The following is a 22601-nucleotide window of genomic DNA, read 5'->3' as shown; positions in this document are numbered from 1 at the left end:
GTGCCCAACGTTGCTGCAGCACTCTGGTAAATCCAAGCAGATTGTGGACATGGCACTAAAGGCTGGTTAGTTAAAATACGTGATTTATTTATTTTTTTATCTATACTAATGGCATGATCGAAAGCAAGGTTCGAAGTCTCAGTCTGGGAAATTTGAGCCATCATTCTTGTGCCTATGGCCTATGTTAAAGGAGGGGGTGGGGGGTGGAGATGATGGGAGGCGACGGAGGAGGGAGTCGACGGAGATGATGGGAGGTGGTGGAGAAAAATAAAGATTGACCGGAGAAGAAGAAAGAGTTAAGAGGCTGAGGTGGTGTTTAAGTCACAATCCCGAGGTGACGGAGACATGGTGTGAAGGAAGTGGTTATATTATTGTGGGCTAATTATATATAATTAGATCTTTTTAATATTTTGATTTAAAAAAATATATATTTGAATTCATATAGTTATGAAAGTGAAATATTTAATTTCATTTACTCTAGTAATATTAGTTTTATCAATGAAAATATGAAAATGATGGACAAAGAGATAATTTTAATGTTGTAGTTACCGATGGTGATGAATTACGATATAGTATGGGGTCTGGATAGTTATTATGGATGAGGAGGAAGAATGATGACAAAAGATGAGGCAAAAGGAGAAGAGGAAGAAGATGACGTAGATGTCGACGTATTGCGTTTGCGTCAGCATCGTTTGGTAACTACGTTGGCACCGACACAGATGCATATGTAGAGTGATGTTATTTTGCATCTATGTTAGTGTCGACAATAATGAGATGAAGGGCATCGTCGCTTTGCATTTGCATCGACATCAATGCAGATGTCGAGCGACCAATTCATCGCTCTACATCTGCGTTGACGTCGTTCGGTAACTACGTTAATATTGACGTAGATGCATAGTGATGAAATGACCACTTGGTAACTACGTTAGTATCAATGTAGATGTTGAGTGGCCCTTTCATCACTCTACATATGCATAAATGCTGATGCAGTTGCCTAGCAACGTCGGTACAAATGTAGAGCGTTAATATCTACGTCATTCTTTTCATCCTCTCTTTTTGTCTCACCTCTTGTCATCACTCTTCCTTTTCATCCTCAACAGTCATTCGCAGCCGCTAGTAGCGTCGTCATTTGTCACCATCGAAAATGTTATTATGACATTGAAATTATTTTTTTGCTCAGTATTTTTGTACTTTCATCGATAAAACTAATGATGTTAGGATAAACAGAGTTAGATATTTCACTTTCATAATTATAAGGATCTCAATATAAATTTTTTAAGTCTAAAGATTGGGATGTTAAAAAGGCCTAACTATAAAGAGAAATATGTTATTAGCCCTGTTATCTAAGTACAAGTTATTTGAATATTTTAAATATTACCTTTACGAAGACGATGAGTATTGAGGTTTCTCGATTAAGAATATGATAGAAGAAAACAAAATATTTCTTAAATTAATTTTTTAAAAAAATTATCTTAGTCAATATCATATATTTGATTTGATGTGATTATGCTTTTTTATTTTTATAATTTATTAATTTTTATAATTTTATAATTTATTGTGTATCTTTGAAGTGAAAATGAATCAATAAATTAAGTTTTTCCTATCTTTTGTGTGATCGATGCCACATTTATTTTTCTGATAAAATGATTTTATTATCCACATTTATCATTCAGTTATTATCTTTCTCTTCTCTCTTATATTTGTTTATTATTAAAAAATATTCTCACTATTTGTCCTTATCGAAGCTATTGATTTAGCTAAGAATATTTGATATTTCAACTATATTAGCTCGGAAGCCTATTCATAAAGTTTATCAATTAAGAATATTATTAAGAAAACAATTATTTCTAAAATCAAATCAAAAGTATTATTTTATTGATATCATACATTTGATTTAATATGCTTATAATTTTTTAATTTTCTTTTTTATTCTTGTACTTGAGCCTATAAAAAATATATAAAAATATTAAAACATTGTAATGCATCAAACAGAAATGAATCAATAAATTATTTTTATTTATTTTTTTCAATAAAATAATTTCATTATCCATAAAAATAAGTTGCTTTTGCCAGCAACATGCATACCATCGAAGTCAGATTGTAATGAGATACCGATCAACATTTAGGTTTGTGAGAATTTAGGGGTCACCCATTCACAACACCGTATCGAAGCACTATAGTAGCTGAATCCAACAAATAGTGTATCTCACTAATGTCACAAGCGCAAAGTGGAAGATAGTATACATCACCAGTATGGGTTTGCATTAATCTCACAGGTAGGCCAGTCCTTATCATTACACAACTTGTCCAAAATGTACTTTGTTTCCCACTCTCTACTAAGTATCGACTACTTATTTCCCCAACAAATGAGCCTAGTGATCGGGTATAATAAATGAACAAAAATTCTCATCGGAAGGTCTAAAGAATAATCTCTCGGAACCTTTTGACTTGGGAGGTTCCACATTTCTTGTACAAGTTTTGTGATGCTGATGAAGTGGGTGACATGGTTGGCGGTATCTCACCACACATCCCTCAGGTATCTGCCTTCCGTTTGCAGACTCTTCACCAAACTCTCTGTCTTGGAGCCATCAAGAGATCCCTGCGACAGAATCACATAAAGAAAGTCAGCTTTCCAGCATCAAAATAACCACATTAACTCTCAGCTTGGGGAAATTGCATATTTTGTTTGCAGATAATAAAAGATAGATACATTTGATAGAGATTCCAAAACATCACTGTCATGGAGAATTTGAACATCAACTCTCCCCTACCCCACCGGAACCCAACAAGCTTCAGTCCATTTTAACTACCAATATTTCATGTCACTCGGCTGTCTTCTTGACATAAACTACTGCTTAACCACCAAAAGTATCCAATCTTTTCATGATATGACTAGATTAAGTTCAAAAGGGGGAAACGAGTCTATGATTTTGCTTATCCCAAAATTGAGTAGTACCCCAAACAAGAAACTGGATCAGGTATCTTCATTCGGTTTGATCTTTTATGAAATATACCGCCAGAAAGCTCACCGTACTGAACATATTGGACATCAAATAAGTTGGTACGAATTGTTGTGCAGATTAAAAACATGTAGCTTGATGTCTATAATCATTTTTATTATTTTTCAACAGTTGTTACTCAACTGTCAAATTCTTTTTCTCTTTTTCTCTCATGCATTCTGTCACTCAGGTGCTCCTCTCTCACATGCTGTTTCTTCTCTCCTTTACCAACTATACTCTCACTCATTCGCTCACTAATGTGCTCACCCTTTCCCATATACTGTTTCTTCTCTTCTTTGCCTACTCTCTCACGTTTCTTTCTAATCTCCATAACCTCCCCTTCCCCACCTCATCACTGCTACTGCCTCCTCCGCTCTGTAAAGTTGCCACCACACCCCCCACCGTATACCTCTCTGCCTCCTCTTCTATCCCTCTCTTTTTTGGTCCAGACAACATCAATCCATATCGAGTCAGTATCATCAATTATTGGAACCATACCACCAGTCCAATTGCCAAGCAGTCTCAGCACAAGATTTTAAACCTTGACCCTAAGTACCTACGGCTTGACTCCAGGATGATAGTCTTAACATATAGAGATTTAAGGTTCTTAGTTATTCTAAAAATTTAGGTGATTGAGAATTTGAGATAAATTTCTGTTCATTGGCAGGTGATTTAAACGACAAAAGGTAACCTGGGTTTTGCCAACTATTGAATTAAGTTGGTGACAAATTAGTAAGAACTCATAACGAATGCGAAAATTCAAGCACAGTTGTCGGGAATTTACCTGTTCTTGACAGATAGTATGAAGAACTTTGTGGACATCTCTAGCCATACCCTTAGCATCACCACAGACATAAACATAACCACCCTGGGAGATGATATTCCAAATGTCGGATGCCTGAAAATATTGTCATGTGCTTAAGGTTAAATAGAAAATGTGAAACTATAATTACAAGGGATGAAGAGACTCCAAAATGATATGAAAAAAGAATAGCAGACGTGTTTCTAACCTTTTCGGTCATTTTATGCTGCACATATTCCTTGATTGGACCTTCACGAGATAAGGCAACAATCAGCTCAGAGAGTATGCCGGTCTCAACAAAATTGTTCAACTCATCCTTATATATGAAATCCTGCAAAATTCACAGCCTCATCAGACATTGAATAATACTGAAATTTCATTCTAAATTTTATTGGATGCATTATTATTTATAAGCACCATTTTGCTGTTTCTGCAACCAAAGAAGAGAATTGCACGACCGAGTTGCATTCCAGCCTCCTTCTGTCCCCACCGTTCCTAAAAATGACAAAATTCATGTCATCAAAACCATCATTCCACTGAGCATTTTTTTTCATTCGACTGAGAGCCAAAACGTATTTGCAGAAATGTCGCTCTAATAGAAACCTGCAAGAAGCCCCTGAAGGGTGCCAACCCTGTGCCAGGGCCAATCATGATTATAGGCAGAGAAGGATCAGCAGGCAGTTTAAAGTTTGACTGCCTCACAAATATAGGAGCCCAGCTGCATACTTGGCTCTCTTCCGATGGGACAGAATTCTGTAAAATAAAAGGTCACAGGATTAGATGAGAGGAAAATGAATCAAGTTATGATGGACAGCAGTAACAATCAGCAAACAGAAGTTGTAGAACAGATTGGTTGAATGCCACTACAAAAAGCAATATGACATAAGATAAATCTTGCTTAAATTCTGAGATTGCCTTCAGTTTGATGAATTTCACTACTACCCCTAGAGTGTTCAATGAGTTCAACATAGGTCCTGCTTCAAGAGCTTTGATAGGTGCCATAACCATATCTTTATTTAAGACTTCAGTAAATTCATCATGTTCTCTGAGAAAAATTTGAATCAGCAGAAGTGGATCTGATCACCTACCATTGTTGCATGTGATACCATCCAGTGACAGCCATCAGTCTTATAAGCATCAAATATCATGTACACCCATGATGTTAAAATATAGTTAATGCACCACAGCATCCTTTTCTCAAAAAGAAAAATTGGTATATTTGTTGACATGACTCAAAATGACAATAAAAAATGAAAAAGAGAAAAACTATCTAACAAGAAGAAGCCAAGATTGACAGCACTTCAGATCAGTTATTCAATCAATTAGGTCAAGAAAGAAGGCTAAATATGGGGAAAGTACCTTCATCCAAGTTGAACAGACACCTTTGTGAATCCTCCCAGTTGGCATTCTTTCATCCACTAATGCACATGTCACATGGATCCTAGTTGGTGCCATCCTGAAAGAGAAACAAACAATTAATCGGCTGTTACATCAACTGAAGCAACAAAGAAAAGGTAGGTAATTAATTATTACCTTGGAGAAGATGATATTGAATAATATCTAGGCTGCAATAGGGGAGCAATGGCAGCAAAAAAGACTCCTAGTGGAGGCTTCACAGAGGGGAATTCAGCCATAACTTCTAGGAGACTCCTCTGGCTAGCAACAATCCATCGAGAGTATTCATCCTGCATCAAAGCAGCTGAGTTTAAAATTCTTACCATAGTAATAGATTTGTACATGCTCTTAGAATGAATGCCAACCTTTCCAACAGGAGAAGCCAAAAATCTAAGTCGCTCAGCTTCATTGGGCTCTGAAGCATGTGCAGCTAAGGCAACCAATGCACTCTGCATATTTTGTACAAAGAATTCAGATACAAATGCAATGGAAAATGGACCAAACTCCAAAAGGGAAAGGAGAAGTCACCTTCTTGGGAGAATTTAGAAGATCAGCATATCGGGTCAGTGCAGTTCTTAAGGTGCACGGAGATGGGAACGGAGGTGATAAGGATGCTCGTCCAAGTGGGGTGCCATCCTCCTTGTCAGCATGAATTGAGAAATATGTGTCTGGTGAATACCCCAACAACCTTTCAGCCTCCTCTACAGTCTCAATACAATTCTCAGTGAATACACCGACATGGTCTCCTGTTTCATACCTAATGAAAAGGATGTTTTCCATAATGGTCAGCCAAAATCAAACCAGAAATTTTGGTTAATATTAAACTAGCAAATTCACCACTTTAATTGATTCAGTTACTCAGTTAAAACTAATATTCATCACAAAGGAGCAGACCAGAGGATAATTCATATTTTTCAGTGCAATTATAAAAAACTGTGAAATTAATATGACTAGGAAACATGCATGTTCATTTAGCAAAATTGAGATCAGTTCTTTAAAGGTACTTAAAACCATCAAGCAACTAACAGAAAAGGACTAGCCAAGTAATTAAAAAAGCACTGCCGTTCTTCTACCAATCTCTACCTGAATTTTAAAAATTAAACAATACTTTCCAATTTAATTCTAGTTTAATGAATCATGTGGCAACTGTATTAACATCCATTAACTGATGCTTCAGACAACTGAGCAGAAGAACTTAAGCTTTTTCTTTTTTAACAAGATGCTTGGACAAACAACATAACAGAATAGTAATACAAGTTTATTAATGTTTAACCATGTAAATTAGCACATCAAATATATTACGCAAATCACACAAAACCCTTGCATATAACTGTACAGAAACCAATGAGAAGCAATGCTTCACACAGCGTACCAACTAGAAATAAACTTACCTTAGACCAGTTCCAGCAATGTCAAACTCCAAATGTGTGCAGGACCGATCCGAAGCAGGCGTATGAAGCTCCCGCCGCACAGCCACATTAGACCTTGAAAAACCATGTGTCAGTTATGCTTTCCATTGGTTAGTTGGTCCTGGTGTTGCTACATTGAACTTGTAAATAAAAGCATCTCTACCTGCATGGATGTTGCATATCATGAACAGAATGGCCATTTGCAAGACTCCAACTCTTGTCCAGGTATGAAGCATCTTCAGTCTTGATAAAGACAACCCTGTATTCAGGAATAGCAGCTGTGTAAGGAGTACTTGCACCCGAAACATCATTTTCATCCCGAAGCAACTGATCCAACTCTGGCCAGAGAAGTTCCCTCCTGGAAATGTGGAAATGCATCTCCAGTGTTAGAAAGCAAACAATGAACTAAGAAGTATAACAAAAGAGAGATATAATGATATTTTTGGAGGTGTGGGGAATCTCAGGACTACAGCCAAGGCTTAAAAATATGATGAATCAGCATAAGATTTTGCCAATACATCATACCATGCAGTGAAGTCATCCTCGATACATCGATCATCATCTCCCAGCCCCAATGGGATAATACGCTTCCCACCTATAGCAAGAGAGAAAAGAAGAAAACCCGAGCAACATCAGCTTTCAGTTCCATAATTGAGTAAAAGGTATATGTATATTTATCATGCACTGAAATGACAACTGGGATGTCATTAATGACAAAAAGAATGGCACTGCCCTTTAAATGAGTCCGAAAACCATTATAATCCATTAAAACATTGAAATAGTTAAAGCTATAAAGAAAGAATAATATAACAGAAAACAATGAGAAAATAAGCAAATGCTGACCAAAAGACCATCATAGGATAAAAAAAAAATAGAATGTTTAATTTGAAGAAAATGCTCTGAGTCAATAGTTATGCTCCAGTTATAAACTAAAAAACAAAGGTGGTTTCTGAACATGTCCAGTAATGTCAAATAAAACACTTATATTTGATCAACAAAGGTGACATTGCATAGAATCCATTGTATTGCATCTAAATTTGTCATGATAGCTGCCAAGAGGAGACAATGGTGATGACAGATGATAATATATTCATCTAAATTGTAACAGCATGTTGACGGCAATGACTCCAAACCTTGTGCATTACCATGAGGGATAGACAGTTTAAAACTTTTACGAAAGCGTTCAAAAGCAAACAACTTTAGATCATGGTCACTCATACACACCTACCAGCTTCCCCTTTTATATTTGACAACAAAAAAATAAAAAATATGCATACATATATATTTTAGAGATAAACAGAAAGTAGTTATTGGTTGTAAATAAAATATGTGATGCTAACATCAACATAGAAAAACATGTCAACATTCGGCAAACAGAGTAATTTAGCAAGTGCCCATCATAAGAAAAATTAATACCTCCTGCACAACTGCCAGCTAAATTCAGATACCTAGAACTTTATTTAGTAGCTCTAATGACTGACAATGACAAATCAATATGCACATGATCACAGGCTAGACATCTTTTACGGTCAAAAATTAGTTTCAAAAGCAAGTTACTATTAAGTTAATCATCAACAACATTAGGTGCACCAGGATGATGAGCATCAGAATTAATATCAAGTAATGGACAAAAACAAGCAAAAAGTCTATTAATCAAGTAAGCAAAACACAGAATAAGATGAATTCAACTGACGAAACACACATGACTGGTCAAAAGTATATACCTTGGTCAGAGAGCATCTCATCAACCACCTTAGCGACCTTTTTGTTGCAAGAATATATTGCAAAAAACATGTCAGCCAAGATATTTGCACAAAAAAGATGATACACTACAATTTAATCACAACCGAACCTTATTGAAATGCTCATATTGCCGGTTGCCCAGCCCGAACACAGCAAACTGAAGATCTTTTAGCCAGAGTCCTCTCTCTTTCCCCTGTAATCAACCAACAATCCATGACCATATCAGGAACCCACAACCAAATATCACTATGGGGACAAAGATTAACTTCGTGCAGAAATTGGTCTGTTCCCCAACCTCTGTAAACCATTTGTAGAACCGGGCAGCATTATCGGTTGGCTCCCCATCTCCGTATCTGTAACAGAAGAACGAGGATTGGTCAACCAAAATAAGGGCGAATTCACATCCAACAGGTAAATAGTCTCAACTTACGTGGCCACGAAGAACAAAGCTAAGGTCTCTTTTTTCATCTTCTCCTCGTATTCATCATCGTCAGCAGCATATTCGTCCTATAATTATGAGCCGATCGTCAATATCAAGTTATGAAAGATCAAACACGCACATTAATTCTGGAATTGTCTCAATAGTAGGGAGAAAGGTCCAAACCAAATCAACGACTTTAAACGATGCATTATTGTATCGGGCTGTCGCTTCGTCCACCAGCGCCTGATATGGAAGAGAAGGCAAGGGAAGATAAGAAAAACGAAAGATGAAAACATTTTCAAATCGAGTTGTCGGAAACCAAACCCTAACCTTAGCGAACCCCTCGGCCGTCCCGGTCTGCGTACCAAAGAAGACGCTGACCTTCTTCTTCCCGTCGTCTGCCTCCGCCGCCGGAAGGACCCTAACCGCCAGCGGTTTCGGCGGTTCCACGAGCTTCTTCTTGCCGCCCGATCGCCGCAGGAAGAAGATCAACGCGCACCCGACGAGCACGGCGACCGAGGTGCTGAGGATCATGAGGATCTGCCGGTCCTCCACGATCATCGCCGCGGCACCAGCCCCCGGCGGGAACCCGTCTCCTCGAAGTGATCCCTCGAGGATGGCCGACAACAGATCGATCGGCGACGGCTTCCCTGTTCCCGTCTGCATGGTGGCGGATCGAGCGAGAAATCCGAAGCGGAGTCCTCCAAGTCTCTCTCTCTCTCTCTGTGGGAGCGTTGGGGAGAGAGAGGGAGAGAGCAGCGAAGGATTGGTGGGGTGGAAGCGACGGATCGAGAGAGGGCAGTGCTTATAACGGCGGCCTTCACCTCCTCAACTCCCCACCTACCCCTCGCCCTCCGGGGGGCATTGTGGCGCCGGTGGAAAGCACCGCGAAGTAGACAAAATTCCTAACCTACCCCCAACAAAAATAAAATGATGGAGAGCGGACAACCACGTCCGTCGCGTCCGATGGCGTTTTGCACGTGGCTCATCCGCACTTGCTCGTGTGAGACGCAGCGGCGTTGCTTGAAAGCTCGTGCCCGAGATCAGGAGGTCGCGCGCCGGCTTCGTGGCGGTCGCTTGGTCACCGGTGACCTTTGTCCGTCGTCATCAGCCGCACATAGCGTGCTCGACGAATGGTCAGCGCACATCCCACGACGTGGGATCGGTCCAAACCACGACCGAGCAATCTGTGGTCTGCGCACAACTAACCCTGTTTTGGCCGATAAGTAAATCTCCGCTGCATCAGCCACCTTATGGCTGCTTTTGACTTCCTCCCGCTGGTCAAGTCGACAAGGAACGCAAACAACAGTATCGACCAATAATAAAATGTTTCAAGTCAAATATGGCGATTTCATTCTCATCCTTTGGTCAATTCCTATTATTTTTCCCAAAAACAGAAAAATTTACTCACCCCCTTTTCTAATCAAAACTAGTCAAACTCAAAATTGGCAACGCCAGTTGAAGAATGCAATTAGCTTTGCAAGGTTTGAGGGATTATTAAACAGCTCTATGATTGTTGTTGCTGAAATATATTTAATTATGAAAGATATATTATTAGATATGATTAGAGATTAAAGTTTTTCTCTTAATCTCTCTAATCTCAATTTTTCTCTCAATCTTCTTAATCCATAGGTGGTCATGTGAAAAAGATAAAAAAAGAAAAAAACAATCTAGTAAAAAAGATAAAAAAAAGAGGAGAAGGATCTAGTTTTTCTTATAGATTTATATTTTAGATCCGATGAGACGAATGAGAAAAAAAGGATCTAGTTCTCCTTGTAGATCCGATGAGACTAGATCAGATAAGATTTATTCTTCTAAACAACAATGAAAAGTACGCATCGTAATATTATTAGATCTAATTTTATTTGATTTCATGACATAAAATTTGGGGGATCATACCAACTTATCAGCTCTACATTTTTATGGAAACAAATTTATAAGTAAACACCTTCAGAGGTATTAGTTTGGTTTTATACCAGTAAAGAAACAGCAGAAACTAATAACCCATTAATATGATTCGAGAAAGATGCAGATGAATAAAGAAAAACATGAATGCATTTATTTGTTTTTTATGATTAATCTAATAGAAGTGAGTTTTTAGCTCAGCTTTAAGTTTTCCTCCTCCGAATATAATTTCATCTTTTCTTCTATTTTCGTATTTTCGTTTTAGGTTTTAATTATTTACCCATTTTAACCTTAGATTCAAAATGTTCTGAACTGATCATTTCCAAAAATTAAGCTGAACTGATCCAAAATGTTCTTTAACATCAGATTTGATATTTTTATGGTTTAAGTGTTTTACTTTAATGATGGATGGTTTTTTCTTTTATGTTAACGAGTAATAGTTTGCGTTATTATCCTAACACAAAGTGGATTTAAGAGAAGCATTTGCGTAGTTATACTGAATCCATCACATCTCCGTTTTTCTAGACTTTCTTGGTCTAATCTGATTTATTTTGCTCTTGGAAAGTAGAGATATTAGGTCATGCTTATGCATGAGAGATGTATAATAAGATTGAATATTTTGACATCATATCATATCCTCTTTATTATTTTTAGTTTTGTTGATTATAATATGAGGGTTAATTATATATTATACCTTTTGTAGTTAGACATTTTTAGCATCTCACTCCACTTATAAAATTTATATTAGAATATCTATAATTTATGAAAGTGAAATATCTACTCCCATTTACTTAAACGTAATTTACCCTAATGCGGTAGAACATGTCGACGAGAGCATAAAAATAATAGACAAAATGATGATTTTAGTATCCTAGTTATGTTTTTGATATTGGTAGACGACGGTGCCACTAGGGGCTATAAGTGATTATAGATGAGGAGAAATAGTGATGACGAGAGATGAGACAAAATGATAAGAAGAATAAGACGATGTAGATATCGACGCTATGCATCGACGTCTTTAGACAATTACATTGACGGTGATATAGAAACAGATTCAAAGCGTCATTTGGCATCTACGTCAATACCGACAATGATACGAGGAAGGACAGCATTACTCGACATATGTGTCAATGTCACTCGAGAACTATATCGATGCCGACATAGATGCAAAGTGTATGAAATGACTGCTCGACATCTGTATCGATATTGACGTGAATATAGAGCATCAATCTTTGCATCGTCCTCTTCCTTCTCTTCCTTTATGTCATCTCTTACCGTTACTCTTTCTTCTCATCCACAATAATCATCCACGACCCCCAACGATGATGTCATTCGTCATTACCGAAAATATAATTAAAATATTAAAATTACATTTTTGACTATTGTTTTCATGCTTTCATCGAGGTATATTGATGGTATGAAGATAGATGGTTCGCTTTCATAATTATCAAAATTTTAATATAAAATTTTTAAATATAAGAATCAAGATACCAAATTAATCTAATTATTGGATAATATATAATTAATCCATTTTATTTATACACCAACTGGTTTATTCATGAGGTAGACTTTCGACTCCCACCCACCCACATAAATCCTCTTCTGAATTCAAACATGTATCCAATTCATCTATTTATATCGTTGACTTTCCGCACTTAGATACATAAATGCGAACGGAGTTTATGGGACCAGCTAAAATATCAGTATCAACAAACATAGAGAAGGCATGATAGTATTAATGGTGCCGAAGCCAAATGAATTTTATCATTGTATTCATATTATTTCATGATATATCTTTATATTATTTAGCCGTATTGATACATATAATAAGTGGTGGATAGTTAAGTAATAGCGATCAATTTATTTATTCTCGTTATTACCCATAATGATGTAGTAAAGTCGAGATATAATTTCTTAGGTTAATTATAGATTATTTTATATAATTAACTATGCTTAATATTTCGATTCTAATATTATTAAAAGTAGTATTAAGATTTCTATATTTACAAAAACAAAATATTTAACCTCAATTCGCCTCAAAGCGTCGCCCCGTCATCCCCGCACTGGCCGGCTGCGACCTTGTCGTCCGCCCTAATGGACTCCGCTGGGGCTTACATCTTCTACGCTGGAGGAAGGGATGGCTGGATGCTGCATCCATCCGAGAGTTATGGTGACTGGGCTGAGAGGAATAGGTTTCAGACACCATTGATATGTGCCGACCGAGGAATGCTGGTCGTTGTCTATGGGAAGAGTCCTTGAAGTTTCTTTACCTCGACTGCAGCATACATCTGTAAACGCTAAGGGACCATTAAGGATGGTGCTGGGTTGGATGATGGGTTCCGGAAATGGGGGTGGGGGCGGGGCAGGGGAAGAAACAGGAGGTGGCGACAGAGGGAGGGAAGGAGGAGAAGAGATCGGCGGACGGTGCCTCACAGCCATGACCACCACCACCACCAGCTTCTGCCCTCGTTGGCAGTTCCCAGGCGTGCCGCTGATGAAGTAGAACGGCCCCGACCGATCGAACTTGAACACGGAATCGCCTCCATCGAGCTTCTGGATCGGTTTGCTCACGTCGTATGCATCATAATCCTGCTTGCTCACCACCAGAACAGAGTCCTCCCCCTTCTTGTACTTGAACACTGCACAACACCATGCAAAGCTCAAAGCACTATATATCAACAACTATAGATGATCGGTCGGCACATACCAATGGTGTCAGCAACCTGAAACCTATTCCTCTTAGCCCAGTCACCATAACTCTCAGAGGGATGCGGAACCCAGCCATCCCATCCTCCAGCGTAGAAGATGTAAGCCCCAGTGGAGTCCATCAGGGCGGACGACGAGGCCGCAGTAGGCCGGGGCGGGGATGATGCGGCAGCGATTCGAGGCGGCGCCCTGGTCTACCATCCGTAGTGCAGCCGAAGGGGAGGGAACCGGCGAGAAGTTTCTGTCCGACGCTTACGAAAAGTTTGTATGAAATTAATAATTTAAAAAATAATAAAAATATTTTTTTTAATATTTTTATTAGTCTATAAGAATCAAAATACTAAACATAGCTAACTACTGCTAATTTATAATTAGCTCTAATTTCTTATTATTGCATTTATGAGAAAGATGTTGATTCTTCGTAAGAGGATTAAGCTGATCATAATCCTCTTCTGGCGGCGGCCCCTCGTAACGTACTTCCTTTTCGGAGTTCACGTTAGCAGTCGCCACCCGTTTAGGACTCCGGACCTCCCTGGCGCATGTTAGTGTCGTCCCTTGTCGAGGATTCGGCCCGCACTTCCCTGGCGCACGTTAGCATCGTCCCTCGTGTAGGACGCGCCCGAACGTCTTTTACATCGCTGACACCCATTCGAAATCTCGGCACGGCGGTGACGAAACCCGAGACGAGTCCAAAAAATCCCTTCTCGCGCCCTCCCCCGACAAAAGTGAAAGGAAGTTCCCGAATCCCATCATGGCAGGGACTCGGTCCGAGTTCGATCTCGGGGTAAAGCCCTCGCGTGATCCCCTCTCTCCTTCTCCTCCTCTTCCTCCTCCTCCTTCGTCTTCTTTTTCTGCGGGCATTTGAACCTAATTTTTCGCCAATGCAGGCATCTGCGGCGCCCCCATTCGGGATCCGGTGAGCCGATCTCTCCCCTGGACTGCTCTCCTGATCCCTTGACCTAGGGTTCTGATTTCATCTTGCAGGGAGTACGCCTTCGCCGATGCGGGAAACCTGGAGCATTGCGCCAAGTACCTTAACCAGACGCTGGTGACCTTTGGATTCCCCGCGTCCCTTGATCTCTTTGCTACGGATCCCGTGCGTTCTATTTCCATCCTACTCTCGATAACCTACTTGTTCAATTTTCGAAATGTTTCGTCCTTTAGTCGCTAGTTTACGTCCGATTTATATGATAGAAATAAATTCTTGGCGCTAGGTCTCGATTGCAAGGACCTGCAACTGTATTCATTCTCTGCTACAACAGAGGCAGCGGGACATCGAGTTCAGGGATGCCTCCAATGAGCAGAGACAAAGGTGAATACGTTTGATATATAATTTCACAGTGACTTGTCCTTACAAGACCTGGAATGCCATCCTTCTCAATTAATAGTGTGCAAGGAATGTTTCTTGTTTCTGCTTGTCTTTTACTTATTCTAAGAGCTAGAAACAGGATTTTAGTGAGTTTGCTGTGTAGCTATAAATGGAATTTCCAGTCGTTGTCAGTCCGTAAAGATTTTTTATCCGTACAACTGAAATTTCTGAAACTTAATAGAAGCCTTGAAGTGTTATGTTTGAGTGACCTTCAGAGGATCTGTGAATTTTGACAGAGTCACCAATCGAGAAAACTTGGTGCTTGAGTTATGGAGTAAATGGATTTTACTTGGTTCATCCGATGTTTGGTAGCTTTCATCAAGGTTCGCTGTACCAAGTTGTACCACCCGATACTGGTGGTATGTACCAATCCGACAGGGGATTGGTACGGATGGTACATACTGGTTTATCATTATATCCTATCGTATCATATGTCGGTATGTCAGTATGGTTCATTACGTGTCGTACTGATGACCGATCAGTGCATCGGTACGGACCGATAAGGCGGACCATGGTTTTCATATCCAATTATTTTGTTCGTAGTTGAGTGTGACCAGAAATTAGAAAAGATATTCCCAAGTAACGAGCTGAAATTCTGTTCATTTTGTTGCTCTTGAATAATATATTTTTAGCACATTCTGTCCTATCAAATGTGCCAAAGAATTGGCCTTTTCTACCATGTGTTTGCATTGATATTATGGCCTTTTTTTATGCTTTGAATCTGCCATGGCAATAACTTGCTGGTATCTCTAAGAAATTGCTGCCAAGTTATGCTCGTTTCTTTTCTCAAAAATAAGTGGTAGTTAGTTGTTCAAAGGATAGTTCATGTCCTATTTCTTAGGTGCCATAATTTGCTTTTCTGTGCTGCAGACTGCAATCTGATATTTCAAGATTAGAGGCAAAAGTTGAGAGGCTTGAGGCACAATTAGCTGCAAAAGATCGAGAGCTTGCTAGTTTAACACGAACGGTTTGTGAAACATGTTTGTTAAATATCACCCCTCAAATGTGATTTAGAGATTGCCTGTGACTGTCAATTCTTTTATCCGGTATATTATTGAAACTATCAAAAATTTTCATGATTAGGAGGCTAAAAAAACAGCAAGTTTGAAGGCTCAGATTGACAAGCTGCAGCAGGAACGAGATGAATACCAAAAAATGGTCATTGGAAATCAGGTGGAATTACCTTTAGATGATGTTTTGTGTATCCTTTTTCATCTTTTTTGGGGAAACACATTCCTTTTTTTTATTTCACTTTCTTTTGTTGGATAACCATGACATCTAACTCTACCTTTTCTTTCATAAGCAAGTGCGCACACAACAAATACATGAAATGAAGAAGAAGGAAAAGGAATACATAAAGCTGCAGGTACTATGATTCCCATTATGGTACTTCTTTTTGTTTCTTTTCTTTTTTTTTTCTCCACAGAAGTGTATTATCAGTCACGGAGTGATATGTCCAAAATGCATCTTGCTAACCTTAGGACTATTTGTTTTTTTGTAGGAGAGACTGAACCAAGTGCTGATGGAGAAAAAGAAGGAATCTCGGTCAGGAATGGAGATTATGAACCTTTTGCAGGTACTTAAAAAGCTTAAACATGCAACGTAGACATTCTTCTGGTAGTCCCTGCTCTATCCAATTTTCTTAGAAATCATTGTATGCTCTGGCTAGATCTAGATGAGAAAACCTTTCTCTGCACAATAGATTGTTTATTTGCTTTCCATACGAGTCTTTGCTGTTTCAGATAATCACAAACACCTCCACCTTATGGAACTTGTCCATCTAAATGAATTTAATATCACTGTTACCAGAAAGAAGGGCGTCAACGTGGGACATGGAATGGAAAGAAGGCTGACAACGATTTCTATAAGATGATAGTAAGAAAAATATCATTGCTTTTATTAAACATGTAGATATCTAATGTTGGTCTTTTTATTAGAAAATTGTTGAAGTGTTTCGTTCTATTAGTATTATAATACTCTGAACATCTATAGGTTGATGCATATGAGGTGAAGAAGCAAGAGCTGATGGCAGAGAATTCTGATCTGCGGGCTTTGTTACGTTCTATGCAGGTTTGAAAATTGTAGCCATAAAATTATATTTTCTGTTTAATCGAGTGTTCTTACTCAGATAACTGTTTTTTTTATATAACACTGGAGGTCTATTTGATGAACTATTATATATACTGTGCTAATACTACGTCCATTGATAAGAATGTATAATCAGGGCCCATGTATTATTTTCCAGTCTTCTCCTCTGCAGTGCATATAGCATGGTGTTTCTCTCCTCTTCTATTTCTTCTCATCACTGTGCATACCTAGTCTTATGGTAAGTGGAGGTTGAGTCTTGACCTTCAGTTATCTTGATTCTTGATCGATCTCGACCAACATATATTATCTTAAACTGGTCAAATGACTACTAAAGAACTGGTCCATTGTCACCAAAACTGGCCCAAAATGATGTAGATCTGTAATAATCCTATATATGTAATCCGATGTATGAAGGTCCTGCACAAAGAGGTCTCTGACTTGGTCCACTACTGCACTGGTGCAAAATGCTCATAGCAGCTGGTTAATTTTGAGTTTGCAATCCATGAGCATGACATAATGGACCGCTCGAATGTGCCTCTCTTTTCTTAATGTTCTATTTTTTTGTAATATACTATCTTTCATTTACCTTAGGCCAAAAAAGATTCTCTTAAGGAGGTGTTCATTGTTTTTTTTTCTTTGAAATGTCATAGAAAGTGGTATCTTTTCTTTCACTACTTCAAAAACCATACTTAAATGTTATCATTATTTTTATGCTTGTTCGACATAAATCCGGACAAAAAAATGCTTAACTATTTTTTTGTATTGTTAGATGGATATGCGTGACTTTCTAAATGCTCCAAGTGGTCTTTCACAACAAACCTCTACTGTGAATGAAAGACAGGATGCTGACTCTCCGCAATCCCCTTTGGGTGGCAGAACGGTAGGGTGATAGATAATTATCTTTCTTTCTGAACCTCCAAAATTGTCAGTTAGAGAATGGGAATGAGGGCAAAGAGCAGGCTTCTCCTAGGTAACTTCCTTAAGCAACGTTTTCTGGCAGGATGTCTTTGATCTACCTTTTCACATGGCCAGAGATCAGATAGAAGAGAGTTTGCGTACCAAGATGGCTTCAATAAAGGTATGATTCACTGGTTCTCAACTAAGCACATGATGACCATTCCCTTCACTTTATAGTTTTCTTTTTTACATTAGCTACTTTATTTATTTGTTTACTTATTTATTTTGATACAGTCAAGGATGGTACAGTTGCAAGATGCACAAAAAGGAGCGGAATTGACCTGTGAAGCAACTGAAAGGGAACTTGAGCTTGAGGCTCAACTTGTTGAAGCTAGAAGCATTATTCAAGAGCAGGTCAAGACTTACTTTCATACAATTACCTTGTGTGTTAATTGTAGATCGGTGAATCTTCAACGTCACCAAATTTATGTATAATTTGCCCCTATATTCAGCATGAACTATTTTGCAGGAGAAGATTCATATTGCAGTCTTATGTGATTCTGCTTCACCTTATTCTCAACTGCGAGAAAGCTTATGCCTTTTGCGTGTTTTGTTGTTTCAAGTAACATATATGGCCATTAGTGAATTTGCATGTAACTTTTAGAGCTTGTAGGATGTGTATTAAGTGCTTCAGTTGTGTAATAGGAGACATATAACATTATGGTTTTGTGAAATTGAATGTGCCATATCTAAATCTAAAATTTGTTTTTTCTACTTCTACTAATGTTGTTCTAGCCAGGACTTCATTGACACCCATTTGCATTTCCATGCAGGCTTCAATAATGTCAAAACATTTAGCAAAAAATGACAAGCCAAGGTGATTCCCAATAACTTGTTTTTGTTCCTTTTTTATCAGTTGCTTGCATACTAATTTTTCTTTCTCTTCAGGAGATTGAGCAGCCATTTTGATGCCGAGAGGGAGGTGACCCATTCAACATCTGCTGAGGTGCTCTGAAATATATTGAGATTTACTTATTTCCGTTATCTTGGTTGATGCTATATGTTGATTTGTTTGTGGGTTAAGAATGATTATCTGTGTGGTAAATCATCTTGTCTGGCACTTGCCTTTGGTATTTTTCTGAAACTAATATAGGAGCTTCCAGCTGCAATTTAACTTTGTCTGCATTTCTACATTCTACTTATGAACCTATATCCATTTGTATTCTAGGTGCAATTTAGACCACCTCTCGTGCAGCCCCATCTTACTACTATTAGTACCCCTTTAATCGTGCATTTTTACTAGTTTTATCCCTTCCATCACCCATTTTTACTCGCTTTGCTTGTGTAACAAGGAAACAGAAGATTTAGCAAGTTGGACAGGCTATATGCTTGTGTTCGGTATTCTTTTTAATAATGTCATTTTGGTATAGATATTTAAAGCTATCCAGACATGAAACTTGGATTTTATAAGTCAGCAACATTGGATCCAAATTATTATGACTTTGAGTTATTTCATTGTTTACGAGGACACCAGGTATGGAGATTAATGTTGGAACATCTAAATTGCGAATTTTAACATGACTTTTTGGATATGCATCAACATGTGCCTATACAGTAGGGTTCACTGTCAATGACAATGACAGGTCTCCTTCCCTTCCTTCTGATGGTGACAGATTTTTTCATCTTCAATTTTGGTCTGTGATTCCTGAAACTGTGTATACCAATCAACTTCTTAGATAATGTCATTTCAGATTTAACTACTATGGATATTGGCATCAGTTGGGCACTGTTGATTATGTCTCTAAGAGACTTGTTACCTTTGTTGATTAAAATAGAACATACATGCACACGTCACAGCAAACTACTAAACTCATCGTTGTTTATGACTTCATTGATGTGTTTTGTTTTCTATTTTGATGTATTTTATGATCTAAAGTACTGATCATGCTGTTTCTGTGATCATAGGAAGTCTAAAAGCTCAGGATATCATGATGGTATGCTGATGGCGGTGAAGAACTTTTTCTAGTTTAAACCTAGCGGCATAGTTTCGTAGTTATTACCACAAATGCTTTGTCACATGAACACTGTATAATATCCTTAGTTGACAAGTCACGTGGATTCAGAGTACCCCTACCGAATCCATCGATGTAGATCAGTGTAGTGCTTCTTGGCAAGTCGAAAGTAGTCATCTTCAATTTGCAGCAATAGTTACTTGACTCAGTCATTTATTTTTAAATGTTGGTACTTTCAGCAATTTGGAAACTGCAGAAGATTATTGTGAACCATAATGCAACATTACAAGATCCACAAAATCCATTCTATTACACCATCATGCCTTCTTCATAATCTCCGTTTTTCAAGTTGTATTAATCTAGATGACCCTCAAATCTGTTTGGTTTTGGTTGCAGTTGTGAGTGCTACACCTGCAGCGTGAGAAACGTCAGCAAATTTTGATTCATCGAAAGGTGCTCTCAATCCCTCTCCTGTATTTTATTGTTGTTGGCTTTTAAATTGTGTTTGTGTTCTTTTCCTTCGCCGGACAGAGGGAATGCCACAGTGGATATTGAAATTAATATGAACTACAGCAGTTCTTCAGCTTTTCCATCATCAGCGCGTCTTAGTACGCAAGTAAAGAAATAGAGTTGAAAGAACAGTTTGAACTTTCTAAGTTTACTGAGAGTAAGGAATTCACTTGACCGATTGATGAAAAGATCTTCAGAAAAGAATACGTCATGCGAAAAATCTATCCGGATTTCTTACGTACTGCAGGCAGCAGCCCTTGCAACCTCTGAGAGAAGTGCTCCAGATGAGGTCCCTCCCCTCGCTCCTCCCCTGCACCGACTTCATCCCCGCAACATGCAGCCCTTGCACATCCAATCTGCTGCTGCACCCCTCCCCAGCCGCCGACGCCTCGATTAGCCCGATCATGGCCTCGCCGACCGCCTCGTAGTTCTCCCTCGGATCCCTCACCTGCACCAGCATCACCAGAACCATGCGCTCCTTGCTCCCCGCCTCCGCCTTCTTCTCTGCAACCTCGGCGGCGGCCCTTCCTCCTCCCCCCATCTGGATGCGAAGCCCTTCCAACGCCAGCCCTTCCATCTTCTCCACCGAACCCAGCAGCACAGCCTCCACGAAATGCTCCTCCGCCCCCGTCACCACCCTCTTCCCTTTGATCTCTCCCGTTTGGCGTCCGCTCAGGTTGCTCATCGGCATCGACTCATGCAGGCACTCCCACAGCTCCCCTCGTCTCAAGGACGCCATCCCACGTATCACCTGGTAAGGTTTCAACCCATCGTTAGCATACATCAGTGAGAATTACCGGTTATTTCGTTCTCAGATCACCTCCGCTGCGGCTGTAGCGTTCTCGGCGATCAATGGCGCCGAAACTTGCATGACCAACCTCCCCCACGGCCGGCCCGGTTTCCTGATCTCATGGAGATAGCTGCCATCCGATAACCTCGTCATCTCCGTGTGACCGTTCTCCGCCGTCATCACGGCAGTGTTCTTCGGGCACTCCGTCTGCCTCTTCTCCGTGCTCACCCACGCGTCGAGCTTCCGGAGCTCCTGCTCTAGCTGCCTCGCTCTTCTCCAGTACGCTTCAGCCGCCGCTTCCCCATCCCTGAAGAGGGATGGCATTGCCGGTGCCGCAGAGGGTTCGCACGTGGGCTGCGGCGGAGGGGCCGTAGGAAGCGACGGTGGCTGGCGGTGGGAGGGAGGTCGGCACAAGGAGAGGTACGACTTGAACCTCAAGCAACCTGCGGAGACGACAGCAGGAGACGGGTTCTGCCTCCTTGAGCTTCCGTTGCTGTTCGCCATGGCATGCAGCCTCTCTGGCCTCGTTCGCTCGGCTTCTGCTTGGGTAGAGCGACGTTGGATGTTTTGGTCTATTATTTGGGATACACAGCGGGATGCTTGCTTCTGTTGTCGACCTTCCAGTGTTGTTGCGATACTGTCGCTCTCTCGTGGCTTGAAATCTATGGTTCGAAGTCTCTCCAACGGGCGTATCTTCGAATCTCAAGTTCGCAGCCATTCATGCACAACAACGTTGCTTAACGTAGATTATAATGTAGATAGATCGATATTACATATAAATATATATGTATATGTTGGAAAATATTAAGAAATATATCAGGATCTTTGGGGTGTATTTGTAACGATGAAAACTCAAGTTTACAGTCCAACGTCATCATCAATCCCGACCGATGCCTTTACGACGAACAGTACAGGAGCAGTGCTCTCCTCCAGGGAGAGAACTCTCAGCATTTGCTGTGGATGACAGTGTGCATTGGTCCCATCAGTACGGACATAAACAACGTTTGATGCACGTCCTTGTGGAAACCCCTTTTCTCCTTGGATTCATCCGTCTTCGTTCCAGCTCAAGCATAAGCATAGGACCATCATTACTTCCTTGTGGGCTCCTTCGTTCCTTTCTCACCCAAACTCATGATCATCGGCGCAACTCTCCTCCATTTCTACCTACCCCCGCCTCTCTCTCTCTCTCTCTCTCTCTCTATCTCTCTCTTCATGTATCTGTCAAACTCTCAACATGGGAGAGTTGAGCACCGCGGAATGCACTTGAAGATACAACGTCTCCATCTATCAGAAGGAATACCTCCATAGACTGCACCTTCTTTTACTTCGCATATTAGGGAAAACGCAGGAGAAGTTTGCAGTCCAAAGTACTTGGACTCTATACTTCCATTACACTGAGCATTGCTGGGGTACGTACACTACCGGGGAGCATGCAGCAGTAGAAGTTTGATCGCTTCGCATTGATGTCAAACGATGAAACATGAATCAGAGCATCACATGCCCGGTTGCGCCTCATCTACTGCTCCATCGATGAAGCCTGCAGATGTTGACTGTC

The 22601-nt window shown here is 39.8% G+C and overlaps 3 protein-coding genes across 5 annotated transcripts; 1 reads left to right on the top strand and 2 right to left on the bottom strand.

The window, feature by feature from the left end:
• Nucleotides 1–2184: 2184 nt before the first annotated feature.
• LOC103990588 (NADPH--cytochrome P450 reductase 3) lies at nucleotides 2185–9680 on the bottom strand. Its single transcript, XM_009409778.3, has 18 exons — nucleotides 9100–9680; nucleotides 8953–9012; nucleotides 8779–8855; nucleotides 8644–8701; nucleotides 8458–8541; nucleotides 8330–8366; nucleotides 7131–7200; nucleotides 6769–6963; nucleotides 6588–6680; nucleotides 5725–5953; nucleotides 5562–5645; nucleotides 5335–5486; nucleotides 5161–5257; nucleotides 4405–4554; nucleotides 4219–4296; nucleotides 4010–4132; nucleotides 3784–3897; nucleotides 2185–2599 (listed from the first exon to the last, which is right to left on the bottom strand). The coding sequence occupies exons 1-18, from the start codon at nucleotides 9433–9435 to the stop codon at nucleotides 2519–2521; spliced, it is 2118 nt and encodes a 705-aa protein (XP_009408053.1). The 5' UTR covers nucleotides 9436–9680; the 3' UTR covers nucleotides 2185–2518.
• A 3085-nt stretch (nucleotides 9681–12765) lies between these two features.
• LOC135643738 (early nodulin-like protein 3) lies at nucleotides 12766–13616 on the bottom strand. The gene is made up of 2 exons (XM_065161069.1): nucleotides 13382–13616; nucleotides 12766–13313 (listed from the first exon to the last, which is right to left on the bottom strand). The coding sequence occupies exons 1-2, from the start codon at nucleotides 13500–13502 to the stop codon at nucleotides 12766–12768; spliced, it is 669 nt and encodes a 222-aa protein (XP_065017141.1). The 5' UTR covers nucleotides 13503–13616.
• Nucleotides 13617–13876: 260 nt separating this feature from the next.
• Nucleotides 13877–21653, top strand: LOC135643004 (uncharacterized). 3 transcript variants are annotated; one of them, XM_065159501.1, is made up of 19 exons: nucleotides 13877–14164; nucleotides 14268–14296; nucleotides 14365–14476; nucleotides 14595–14692; nucleotides 15620–15716; nucleotides 15833–15922; nucleotides 16053–16115; nucleotides 16251–16325; nucleotides 16559–16624; nucleotides 16742–16819; nucleotides 17607–17717; nucleotides 17838–17915; nucleotides 18029–18148; nucleotides 18568–18611; nucleotides 18683–18740; nucleotides 20143–20199; nucleotides 20278–20413; nucleotides 20504–21010; nucleotides 21094–21653. In XM_065159501.1, the coding sequence occupies exons 1-16, from the start codon at nucleotides 14132–14134 to the stop codon at nucleotides 20146–20148; spliced, it is 1158 nt and encodes a 385-aa protein (XP_065015573.1). In that variant the 5' UTR covers nucleotides 13877–14131; the 3' UTR covers nucleotides 20149–20199; nucleotides 20278–20413; nucleotides 20504–21010; nucleotides 21094–21653. The 3 variants fall into 3 exon arrangements, with proteins under 3 accessions (XP_065015573.1, XP_065015572.1, XP_065015571.1); XM_065159500.1 differs by having other exon boundaries at nucleotides 21072–21653; XM_065159499.1 differs by lacking the exons at nucleotides 20143–20199; nucleotides 20278–20413; nucleotides 20504–21010; nucleotides 21094–21653 and adding an exon at nucleotides 19700–19988.
• Nucleotides 21654–22601: the final 948 nt, after the last annotated feature.

Source organism: Musa acuminata, chromosome BXJ3-7 (assembly GCF_036884655.1).
Source record: "Musa acuminata AAA Group cultivar baxijiao chromosome BXJ3-7, Cavendish_Baxijiao_AAA, whole genome shotgun sequence".
Lineage (NCBI taxonomy): Eukaryota > Viridiplantae > Streptophyta > Magnoliopsida > Zingiberales > Musaceae > Musa > Musa acuminata.
The sequence above is the reverse complement of the archived record's forward strand: the minus strand, read 5'-3'. Positions and strand labels throughout refer to the sequence as shown.